General features: G+C 44.8%; 1 protein-coding gene across 3 annotated transcripts in view; it reads left to right on the forward strand.

The window, feature by feature from the left end:
• LOC120558025 (metabotropic glutamate receptor 7) overlaps positions 1-12476 on the forward strand; it is a 212058-nt gene that overhangs the window by 144069 nt on the left and 55513 nt on the right. For all 3 annotated transcript variants that reach the window (XM_039798846.1, XM_039798845.1, XM_039798847.1), the window contains 2 exons: positions 743-943; positions 11038-11177. In XM_039798846.1, coding sequence (XP_039654780.1) covers positions 743-943; positions 11038-11177 — 341 coding nt within the window. The remainder of the gene's footprint in view (positions 1-742; positions 944-11037; positions 11178-12476) is intronic.

Below are 12476 nucleotides of genomic sequence, written 5' to 3' on the forward strand. Positions count from 1 at the left end.
CCCTTAAACATAAATATATACTGATTTAATTACAGCAAAGACGTCAGCAGTATTGACGGCAAAATAGGTTACAGAATATTTCCTTCTGTATTGACAGGTGACATATTTGAAAATCGATAATTATTTATTATTATTTTAAATGATATTTATATCTGCATTTATATCAAAACCTAGAGACTTTCAAACATCAACATGACATTTATTAAATGTATTTGTGTCAAAATGACATATAAACATCTTTTCCTATTCTATTTTGCCTGGAAACGCTTCCAACATGCTTGCGTGTCGCGTGAAAAATAGGCGTGTGTGCACGCTCTAACCTGTTAACATGGGAGCCGAAATAAAAATGGACACGCCACGCAGCTGACGCACTCACGCCACGCAGGCAGTGTGCAGGAGACCTTAGTCTTACACAAAGCCAGGGAAAACACTGGTATATAGTAGTTCTAGACTCGGTCTAAACCAACTAGAATATTTGGCGAGTCAACGGCCAAGTCTGAGACAAGTCCAAGTCCAAATACCAAGACAATAGAAAAACACCATGAGTCCGGACTCCAGTACTACAGCCCTGCACGTGCCTAAGGTTGCTAAACCCCTGCACTATCTATACTGAAATTTTGATAAAATTGCGATTAATTGTGCAGCCCTACTGCCATCCATAGACTGTTGTTAAAATCTGTTTCAGTGTGGACATCATCTGTCAGTATTGAGTGTGTGTTGTGTCTCTGTGTGTGTCTCTCAGGTCAGGAGCGGATCAGCATTGACTCAAAGTACGAGCAGGAGGGAAAGGTGCAATTTGTAATCGACGCGGTGTATGCCATGGCGCACGCTCTACACAACATGCAGCGAGACCTGTGTCCCGAAAACTCGGGCATCTGCCCCGACATGGACCTGGCCGGGGGGAAGAAACTACTCAAGTACATCCGCAATGTCAGCTTCAATGGTGAGTGGGCGGACGCTTCCAGCAGTCAGATCCTCCGATACTGCCTAAAATGTTGGTATCAGTGTCGGCGAGTACTGGAGTTTATGCACCGATCTGATACAGCAAAGTGTCATTTTTATGCAGATGACAATATTGTTCTGCCTCATCCTTAACAAGTGCCTCAGAAGACCTGCAGTCTGCTTTTAACATTATCCAGAAGAATCTCCATAAATTGAAACTAAACTCTGACAAAAGTAAAATGATGTGCTTCTCTAAATCAAGGAACACAGATGATGCTTGTCAGATTGTTACACTAGATGAGAAAGTAATTGAACACGTATCAGGCTACAAATATCTTGGTTTCTTCTTAGAAGAAAGTTTGTCCTTGAAGCAGCATGTGTCTAACAAAAAACCTAGAGTAAAGTTGGGTTTCTATTGTAGAAACAAAGGCTGTTTCTCTTTTAGTGCGAGAAAAACACTTATACAAGCAACATTTCTGTCAATGCTGCATGCAAATCAATCTTCTCTGAAAATGCTGGACTCAGTATACCATGCAGCACTAAGATTTCTAACTAATTCTACTTTTCGTACTCATCACTGTAGCTTGTATGAGAGCGTTGGTTGGCCTTTTTTGCACAATCGCAGGTTGGAGCATTGGTATATTTTTCTTTTTAAGGCCATACTGTGTAAACTGCCTCCTTACTCATGTTCTCTCCTGACTCCTAAAGTCACTACCAGGAAATGTAATCTTTGATCATTTGGGCCAATCACTTATGACATTCTCTGAACGCCAACTGTCTTCGATGAAAGTGCCTTTAAAGTTTTTGCACCCTCATCCTGGTATAAATTGCAGAATCATCTTAAATTAGACTACCTACCAACAATGACACCGTTTAAAATTAGGATAAAGGACTATTGGAGTACTAAATGCACATGTGTTGTTACTGAGCACTGCTGGGGATTATGTTGAGATGATGTTAAATTGCCAACTGTCTTTTGTGTTTTATTTTGTCTGTTTTTTTACTGTATATTATACTTATATATGTCTTGGCCAGGACTCCCTCAAAAAAGAGACTCTGAATGTCAATGGGATTATTTCCTGGTAAAATAAAGGTTAATAAAAAAAATACCACGTAGTTTCGAAGAAAATGTTCAATCAACAGCATCTTACAGGATTTAAAGGAACACGCCGACTTATTGGGAATTTAGCTTATTCACTTACCAGAGTTAGAATAGATACTTCAGAGGTATAACCTTCTCATCTGATTTTCGTTCCTACGTACCAGGCCACATCAGGCCAACAGGCAGGTGAATGGTTCCAGTAATCCTACTGCTCCGAATTCGTGACAGAATAATGCTCAACATGTTTACTGATTTGCTTAGAGTCGATAGCGTGAACAAAAAACAACGTAACATGAGACACAGCCATCTTCTAACCGTAAACAAACCGGGAACTATATTCTCAGGCGGAAGAATATAGTACTTGGGTGGAGTGATATGCAAACCTGTCTTAGAATATAGTTCCCGGTTTGTTTACGGATCATGTTACGTTGTTTTTTGTACACGCTGTGACTCTACAAATCACAACATGTAAATAGGAACATGTTGGCGTTATTTTGTCACTTTTTTCACAATTCGGAGCAGTAGGATTTCTGGAACTATTCACCTGCATTTTCTGTGATGGGCTGCTGCCGCTGGGGCCGTCAGACAGCGTTACAGCACGCACGGAGATGAGAAGGGTATGTATGGACTTGTCTAACTCTGGGGGTTACGGTGAATAAGCTAAAGTCCCAATAAGTCGGCATGTTCCTTTAAAGTGGTTCACTCCCATTCAGGCCTGTTGCTCCAAGCACAGTTGTGACCCAAATTCTGAGAAAACAATAACCAGCTGCACACTTCTGAACCTGCAGATGCTGAATAAATTAAAAAGTCTCTCCGATAAGATAAGATCTTTATTGACCCCCCAGAGGGGGAATTCATTCACATACTCAGTCAAATATACGAGTCTCTGCTGGGGGGCCACACACACACACACACACACACACACACACACACACACACACACACACACACACACACACCAAGACCGCTTTATGTAGTTTGATTTCAATTTGTTTGTGCCAAACGTGATGCTGAACATTTGTCCTGTAGGGTTACATTATTGCTTGTTTCTTGCTGGACCAGTTACAGAGACTTTTGTTCCCATCAGACACTTAGAGGTGCATTGTTTGAAGGAAGAGGAAGTTGCACCACACAAAGGCCCCGACCTTGGCGTGTGTGTGTGTGTGTGTGTGTGTGTGTGTGTGTGTGTGTGTGTGTGTGTGTGTGTGTGTGTGTGTGTGTGTGTGTGTAAGATAACAGTTTCTGCTTAAGAAACAAGAAGACACCCCCTTGTGAGGATAGGATAAAAAGCTTGAGGGAGAGAACAGATCAGGGCTCATAATTCAGACGAGATCTTGGTGGACCAGCTCTGACTTAATGTCAGTTGCCAGGGAAACTTAGATGCTGTTTGTGAATCCACAATTGTGTTGTAACCTCTTATGCTGGACTCATTAAATTTGCTTCACTGAACTCTTCATCTCAGATTGATCCTTGTGTTCTGGTAAAATTTAAATAAAAAAAAAAAAAAAGAAAAAAAAAAATTTGGTTGGGTTTTTTTTGGGCTTGGTCCTCCTTTCTTATAAAAAAAAAAACAACAAAAACAAAAAAAAAAAAAAAAAAAAAAAAATTTCCTTTTTTTTTTTTTTTTTTTTTTTTTTTTTTTAATAACCTTCACCATTAAGACGATGTTTTGACTGAATCTTGTGAGCAGTGAGGGAACTTGTGAGGCAGAAGGTATGTTTGTGAGCAGGTATTGCAGAGCGAGATGATGTTCGGTCTGGGTCTTAACGGAGACATCATTAAGACTTTTATCGCCCCGCAGCACACAATGGATGCTCTGGTTGAAGGCGCTCATTAAATCGTTGGCTGTGCCAGGCAGGCGCTGAGATTTCTCTCTCAAACCTTACTCTCCATTCGGTACTCTGTTTAGGGAACATAAAACGCTGGAGGAACTCTTTCAGATGTCCAATAACGCAGCACAGAGCTCCTTTATGAGACATTTCATTCTGCAGCCAGGATGCAAATGAAAAGCAGTTATTATTTTAGTATTCTGCAGCGGGATATTATTGTCTTTACTCTAGCTGCCTCGAGCTGAAGGTGTGTGTGTGTGTGTGTGTGTGTGTGTGTGTGTGTGTGTGTGTGTGTGTGTGTGTGTGTGTGTGTGTGTGTGTGTGATGTGTCGTTGCAGCAGTGTTGGAGTAGTAGTGCTTGTAGTTAGTGCATGTTGCATGCTGCATCTGCTTGTCGCTTTCTGCTTTCAGCTACTGCCACCAGATAGCCCTCTGTTCTCACGGGCGAAAAGAGGAGCCGAGTGTGTAAGCCTCCTCAGCCGGTATAAAGCCTCTCCACTGCCAAAATCTCGTACACGCCTCCCCGTGGCACACATGGTAACTGGTCCCTTGTGGTTCCAGGCTAAGTTGTACGGGATCTCGGAGCAGCAGTGGGCCCCAGAGATGCGGCATGCAGGCCCATCGGTGAGTGGAAACATCCTGATGCCCGTCAACCCCTGTCCCAGTTATGGGTAAATAGCCCCAGCTATAGATAAATAGTGAAGACCCCAACGCAGGTGGAAGATGGTGGTGTGAGAACCACCACAACGGCTGGGAAGGCAGAAGAAGGCAACCCCACAGCCACATGGGTTAACTCGGGAGGGTACAGTGGCTAGGGGAGCAAACCCCGAAGACAAACCTGCACTTGGGGACAGGCACAGGTGGAGTCCAACTGACCGGACCACCGGCAGCCCCCTGCAACTCCTGCCAGACGGAGGTTGTCATAGGTTCCCTCATGCCACTGGAAGTCATCTGGTAGGAGTGAAGATGGTGGGAGTGAGGTCTGCGCACCCACACTCTCACCTTAATCCCAAAGTCCTGTGGCGTTGTGAAATGGTGGTGGGCTAAGGCCAAGGATGAGACTGGGAGTGTCTAACCAAACCATGCACACAGGCTGCAATGGAGTGATGGTCGCTAGGACTGCGGGTTGGAGCAGCGCGTCTTTTCGGCAGCTTCCATTGCAACTGAGCAGCCCCACACTGCTCACCCCTGTGATGGGGAAGGACCTGGAAAAGGTGGTCCAAAAATTGCCTGCTCCCCAAACTCCGAACGGCAAGCCGCAACCGTCGGAGCATCCCCCTTTGCGGTCGAAAAATCAAAGTGAAAAATAAGCTAAGCATTGCTTCGTGGAATGTTCGCACACTGCTGGACTTGGCTGAAACTCCAGACAGGCCCCACCGCAGGACAGCACTCGTGGCCCTGGAGCTCGCAAAATACAACATCGACATAGCAGCTCTCAGCGAGACCAGACTACATGGGGAGGACTCCCTGACAGAGGTTGGTGCTGGAAACACATTCTTCTGGAAGGCAGTCCCCGAAGGCACTCGCCATAACCATGGAGTTGGCTTTGCTGTGAAGTCTAAACTACTGCAGCGCATTCCGGAACTCCCCATCGGCATCAATGAAAGACTGATGACATGGCGCAGACCCCTGGCAAAGGAACGCTTCGCCACTCTCATCAGTGCATACGCCCCAACTCTTGATGCCGAGCACAACATCAAAGAGGATTTCTACAGAGCTCTTGATGCCATCCTACAGAAAACCCCGGTTACGGACATGCTCATACTCATGGGAGATTTCAATGCTAGAGTGGGCACGGAGCACCTGGTATGGAGTACTTGGCCAGTATGGTGTGGGGAAAATGAACCACAACGGGCTCAGACTCCTCTCCCTCTGTGCAGAGCACCAGCTGGTCATCACTAACACCATCTTCCAGATGAAGAAAAGGTTTAAGACCACCTGGCAGCACCCCCGCTCAAAACACTGGCACCTCCTTGACTACGTGATTGTCCATCAAAAAGGACAGTCAAGGTGTCACCATCTGTGTTATGTGCGGAGCTGAGTGCTGGACTGACCACCTCATGGTCAGATCCAAACGACTCATGAGCATTCAACCCCGTGGCCCGAGGACAGCTCCAAACAAGAAACTCAACTGTATAGCGCTGAATAGCCCCACCACCAAAGGCAACCTCTGACGGCTCCTTGCTGAAAACCTCCCGGAGGAAACAACCGACTGGCCAGCTCTGTGCCATGCTATTCAAAGCGCAGCCTCAGGTGGTGCTCGGCCAATCAAGGAAACATCACCAGGACTGGTTTGACTGTAACTCAGCTGAGATACAGTCAATCCTAAAAACCAAGCATTAGGCCCACAAAGCTCTCCTATCCTACCCTGGATCTCCCACCCTTAAAACCACCTTTACTGCTGCAATAACAGAAACCCAGCTAGCCCTCCGGACTACGTAGGACACCTGGTGGGTGCAAAAGGCTCAAGAAATCCAGAACCTGGCAGACTGCGATAACACTCAAGGCTCTTACGATGCCATAAAAGCATTGTACGGCCCCAGGAAGCGGGCCATTGCCCCAGTCTGACCAGCTGACGGGTCCATGCTCTTCAAGGACCGCCACGAGATTCTTGGGGGCAAATCATTTTGAGAGTCTCTTCAACCAAACCAACCCTGTCGACCCACATATTCTGGATAATCTCCCAGACCTGCAACCAACCATGCACCTGGACACCCCACCACTTTACTCAGAACTACAGCAAGCCATTGCTGGGCTGAAGAACAACAAAAGCGTTGGACCCGATGGAATCCCTGCAGAGGTTTTCAAATACGGAGGATACATCATTACGCGTCGCCTGCACCTCCAGATCAAAAACATCTGGGAACATGGGACCCTCCCACAGGACTGGAAGGATGCTAACATCGTGGTCATTTACAAACAGAAAGGAGCAGTCTGCGGCAATAGCTGCGAGATATCTCTCCTCTCCGTCGCAGGGAAAGTCTTGGCCAAGATCATGCTCAGCAGATTGGTTGAGCACATCCCGCAAGCTGTGCTTCTGGAAACGCAGTGTGGCTTCCGGAAAGCCAGATCCACGACAGACATGGCTTTTGTCTTGAGGCAGCTGCTGGAGAAGAGCCGAGAATATCACAAAGACCTTTACGTAGCCTTCATCAACCTCAGCAACAAGAGACACCAGCGGGCGGCTGGTACCCCCTGGCATCTGGTTTCCCCTGCTCCACCTGCGGACGAGTGTGTGGCTCAAGGATCGGACTCAACGCCCACGAGAAGTGTGGCTATGGGGAACCAGAAAGTATTGGATCATGTTGGCAAAATGTTAAAACTGTGAAGTTGAAATGCCAAATATTCAAGAGGAAAATAAAAAACAGTGTGAGTGTGTAGCGTAGAGGACAGTTCAAACATTTTAATGAAGAAGCTGCAGAGTGTTTCTGCCAAAACTGTTATTTTTAACCTGAGGAAATTTCTTTGTATTTCATTCTAAAGAAAGGAAACCCAACTCTCTCTCTCTCTCTCTCTGTCACCCCCCCCCCCCTCTCTCTCTCTCTGTCCCTCTCTGTCTCTCTCAATTCAATTCAAATTGCTTTATTGGCATTAATGTCAGAAATAACAATATTGCCAAAGCATCAAGGATAATAATGTGAGAAGAAATACATACATACAATTCATTGAGTAAACTAAAATATATACATTTAAAAATAAAAATAAAAACAGGAAAGCAACAACAGTATATCAATATACAGTAAAATTGCTAGTGTCAAATGTTAGAAACAAACAAAGACAAAAGCAAAGAAAAAATAAAGAAAAAACCCATGAAGTAGAGGAGTAAATGAGAAGGTAGAGTAACCTGTGGGGAGATGAACTCCAGATATTACGTGTTGTTGTGCTGGTTGTCTCTCAGGCTGTGACATGCACTCACATATCTCGCTGCTTCTACAGCACTCACACTATTTTCTCAAATAAAACTAGCTGCAGTCAGACTGTTACAAATGTGGATACAACTAAAAGATCCAGCAAAAGACAAAACAGTTCTGACAAGAAGCAGAGTGAAGCAAAAGCTAAAAAACTGCTGGAGGATCTGTGTGATGATGATGATGATGATGATGATGAGGAGGAGGAGGAGGAGGAGGAATGTGAGTGGACATCATTCCAAGTAGAGGAGTTAACTCTTTATTTTCTGGAAAAGATGAAGAAGTTCCTGCAGGACTCTAAAGGGCTCAGGGCGTTTAAGACGGAGCAGTTTTTCCCTGATCTGAGAGGGTTCATCAGGTCTGTGGCCTGGCTGAGGAAAGATAATGAAGGGTTCACTGACCGAGAGGTTTTCCAATTCAAGAAACTTGTTACTAAAGTCAGAGCTCAACTCATTGAGGATGATGACTAGGTACAATATGTTTCTCCACATACTTGCTGTGTGTGTTTTTGCTCTTTCCTTTTTAATGGCAGATTTAAAAATTGGATCCTTAAATATTAACGGAGCAAGAAGCGATGTTAAAAGAGCTTCTCTGTTTAAACTGATGGAGTTAAAGAATCTTGATGTTATTTTTGTGCAGGAGACTCACAGTGATGTGGAGAATGAGAGTGAGTGGAAAAGCAGTGGCCTGTGGAGGTTATTCTCAGCCATAAAGTCTCTAACAGTGGGGGGGTCGGGGTGCTCTTCTCTAAGGGCTTTCGTCCCTGCTCCTTTAGTGTGGAAGAGATCATGTGTGGGCACATTATAAAAATGAAGGTTCAGTATGAAAATGATAAACTTATTTTTGTAAACGTGTACGCTCCAGTTCTGGCCGTTGAACGAATTACGTTTTTAAACCTTTTGTGTGATGTCATTCAGGATTGTATTGATGATTTTTTGTTTTTGGGAGGTGATTTTAACTGCACAGAGAATCCCACTTTAGACCGAAACCACCTGGAGCCTCATCCTGCCTCCTCAGCCCGACACTGGCGTCTGATGGAGGGCTGTGAGCTGAAGGATGTGTGGAGAGGGTTTCACCTGAACGCCAGGCAGTACACCTGGAGTCACTCCAGAGAAAACATGTTGTCTTTGGCCAGGCTGGATCGCTTTTATTGTTTCAAACACCATTTTGGTGTTTTTAAGCAGTGTTTAATAACTCCTGTTGGTTTTACTGACCATTGTCTTGTCCAGTGCTTTGTTTATATTCAAAATGTAAAATTGCACAGCGCATATTGGCACTTTAATACTGGACTTTTAAATGATAACTCTTTTAAAGAGGCGTTTTAGTGTGTGTGGTGTATACACCGGAGTCATAAGTCCAGTTTCCCATCGTTGCAGCAGTGGTGGGATATTCAAGACCTAGAGATTGAAGTAGTGGAATTACAGAGTTTGGTGGATTCCACAGGAAATCAGGGGTATGTTGAAGCTCTTAAAGTCAAAAAGGCTGCTTTAGCCAACCTGTTGGGCATCACAGCACAGGGGGCTCTGGTCCGCTCCTGCTTCATGAACACTTCCCAAATGGATGCCCCCTCACAGTTTTTCTTTGGTCTGGAGCGTAAGAATGGTCAAAGAAAGATCATCCATTCGCTACGCTCTGAAAATGGAGCTACAATCACGGGAACCCCTGAGATCAGGAGATATGCCACCTCGTTCTACAAAGACCTGTTCAGAGAGGAGTATGTGGAAGATGCTGAGTCAGCTGTGTCCTTCTATGCTGGGCTTCCTCAGGTGGGTGCTCACAACACCGTGCTGGAAGATCTACTGTCCCTAAATGAACTGTATGTTGCTCTGATGAGCCTTGGGAACGGTAAGGCACCAGGCATCGACGGGCTGCCTGTAGATTTCTATAAGACCTTCTGGCCCATGATTGGTGAAGACCTGCTGGAGGTGTTTCAGGACAGCTTGAGCAGAGGACATCTGTCGCTGAGCTGCAGAAGGGCAGTCATTACCCTGCTGCCAAAGAAAGGAGATCTGCAGGATTTAAAGAAAGTGAGCATCAGCGTCAGTTCTGGCAGGCCAAGTAGTCAAAACGCCGCTAAACACTATTGGCCAACAACACGGTCTCATCAGCTGATCTGCAACAGCTGATCTGCATCAGCGCATCAGCTGGTCAACTCCCCTCACTGCTAATAGGCTATGCTCAAACAGGGCACCTTACTTAAAGCTGCTTCAGTTTGCTCCTAACTGATTGCTGTTTTAGTTGCTCCTAACCTCACCTTATTGTGATGAAAAAGAAACCATGTTTCATTGTTATTGTGAGTGTGTGTGTCTGCCGCCGTTGTTCTCGTTGCTGGAGAAACATTTTAGTAAGGTAGGGGAGGTTTTCTCAACCTGAACAAATGTTCACTTATCTTTTCTCAGGAGGTGATGTCATGTATTTAAGTGTATATGTATACGTATTTATTGGCCTGTTGAAAAGAGATTATTTTGTAAATAACAAGATGGAACATTGATAGAATAAAGTTTCTATCAAAATCTGTGTCTCTCTCTCTCTCTCTCTCTCTCTCTCTCTCTCTCTCTCTCTCTCTCTCTCTCTATTCACCACATTAATTAAATACAGACTTGAAAGAGAAGTGAAGCAGCCAGAGTAAATAAACACTGTGTGTTTGAGTCTTCACAGAGTAAAAGAACAGAGGAATAATAATAGAGAGGGAGAGCGAGAGAGAAGAGACTCATAGAACGTGCCAAAAATCTATATACTGTCGTGTGTTTGTGTGTGTGTCTGACTCATTGAGATTACCCACCAGACTCCATGTAAATAATCAGGACTTTTAGTGTGTATAGAGCCAGCATATCTCCACCAGACTCCATGTAAGCCAGCATATTTCCACCAGACTCCATGTAAATAATCAGGACTTTTAGCGTGTATAGAGCCAGCATATCTCCACATGTAAATGGGTGAATTAAGGGTTTATTTCAACCAAACCAGAGTGGTGACTGTTGGAACAGTGGAAAGATGAACCAAGACGGCTTTTGAGAGTTTGATTTAGTTTCTGTCCACTTTGAATGAAGTGTATTTTACGATGATAAAAGTAGTTATAATTTACATGGAGTCTGGTGGGTTTGGTGATGGTGATTTCATGTTAAACAAAAAGGATGACGCTGAACATTTGTACTGTAGTATTACAGATGTTCCTCTTGCTTAGTGTTTGATTGACAGGTTGACTGATTTATTGATTGAGAGTCTCCTTTACTAATTGGCTGGTTGTCCTCTGCAGGAAGCGCTGGCACTTCAGTGACGTTCAACCGTAACGGCGACGCCCCCGGGCGCTACGATCTGTTCCAGTACCAGTGGAACAACGTCTCCGGGCCAGGGTACCGCGTCATCGGACAGTGGACCGAGACGCTGCAGCTCAATGTGAGTTCACTCCACCGGATAATCTTATCACCTTATTATCATACCTATGTGGTCAACAAAGAGACACAAAATGTACGGGGAAATTGCATTATTTGTAAATTTAAAAACATCACATTTTCTCGAGGAAGGACGCTTGAACCCCCTGCCCAATACACACGCCTAAGTCTTCCACAAAGGTGGGACACATTTGCACAGGTGCAATATTACCCCCCCCCGGATTTCAGTACCCAAGCCTACAAGTGAACATTTGAATTCTGTAGTGAAGGTGAAGTCAGAATTCGTTGGAAATCCTCCCAGCTATTCCACTCAGAGGCTTGTGTTCCTTTTCCAGTTTCCAAAACTACTGTACGCTCCAAAGCAAAGTGATGTTGAATTATTAACCAGAGTTATTGTTCAGCAACAGAGTTTTCCTTAAAACTTGGGCTAAGTCTCTGTGTTTTCTCTGAAGATTTACATTTCCCCAGCGGAGGATCTGACAGGTTTCTGCTGTGGACGGGAGTGTTTGTCTGATCCCAGAAAGCGTTTACACAGAGATCAAACTGCAAAGAAGCTGCAGTCATATTATGGGATGTATGCAGAATCCTGCACAGTTAAAAGACAAAATAAACCACTGAGTCCAGTCAGTTCCCATCCTGACAGATACCATATGGTTTCACGCTAAAAAATCAAGTTCTGAAGAAGATGTGCATGTTTCAACAAGTCAGACCTGCTTGGTTCTTTCAGGGAATGATTCTAGAGATTTACTAAGAATATGTTTAGATCAGTTCCTCTCTAACCCACACAGGGCCAGATACAGGGCCAGGTACAGGGCCAGATACAGGGCCAGGTACAGGGATAGATACAGGGCCATACAGGGCCAGATACAGGGATAGATACAGGGCCACACAGGGTCAGATACAGGGCCAGATACAGAGCCAGATACAGGGCCAGATACAGGGATAGATACAGGGCCACACAGGGCCACACAGGGACAGACACAGGGCCACACAGGGCCACACAGGTTAGTCTAACTCTACAGCAGTACATTCCCACTCCATTCTCTTTTTGGAAACAAGAACAAACTTCAAAGTAGCGAGCTACACGCTGAAAATGTCAAGTGGGTGGTACAACAAGGCAGAGCTGCTTGCTAACTCCACATCCAATATTAAATAAATAAATAAATAAAATAAAGTTTTCTTTTGCAGGGTGCAAATGTTCCACCAGAACCAGTTCCTTCCTGAGACTATTTAGCAGAAGCACCGTCACTGCGTCCGGGGCTTAGCGCCGCCCAAGACGATTGTGATTGGTTTAAAGAAATGC

Source organism: Perca fluviatilis, chromosome 4 (genome assembly GCF_010015445.1).
Source record: "Perca fluviatilis chromosome 4, GENO_Pfluv_1.0, whole genome shotgun sequence".
NCBI lineage: Eukaryota > Metazoa > Chordata > Actinopteri > Perciformes > Percidae > Perca > Perca fluviatilis.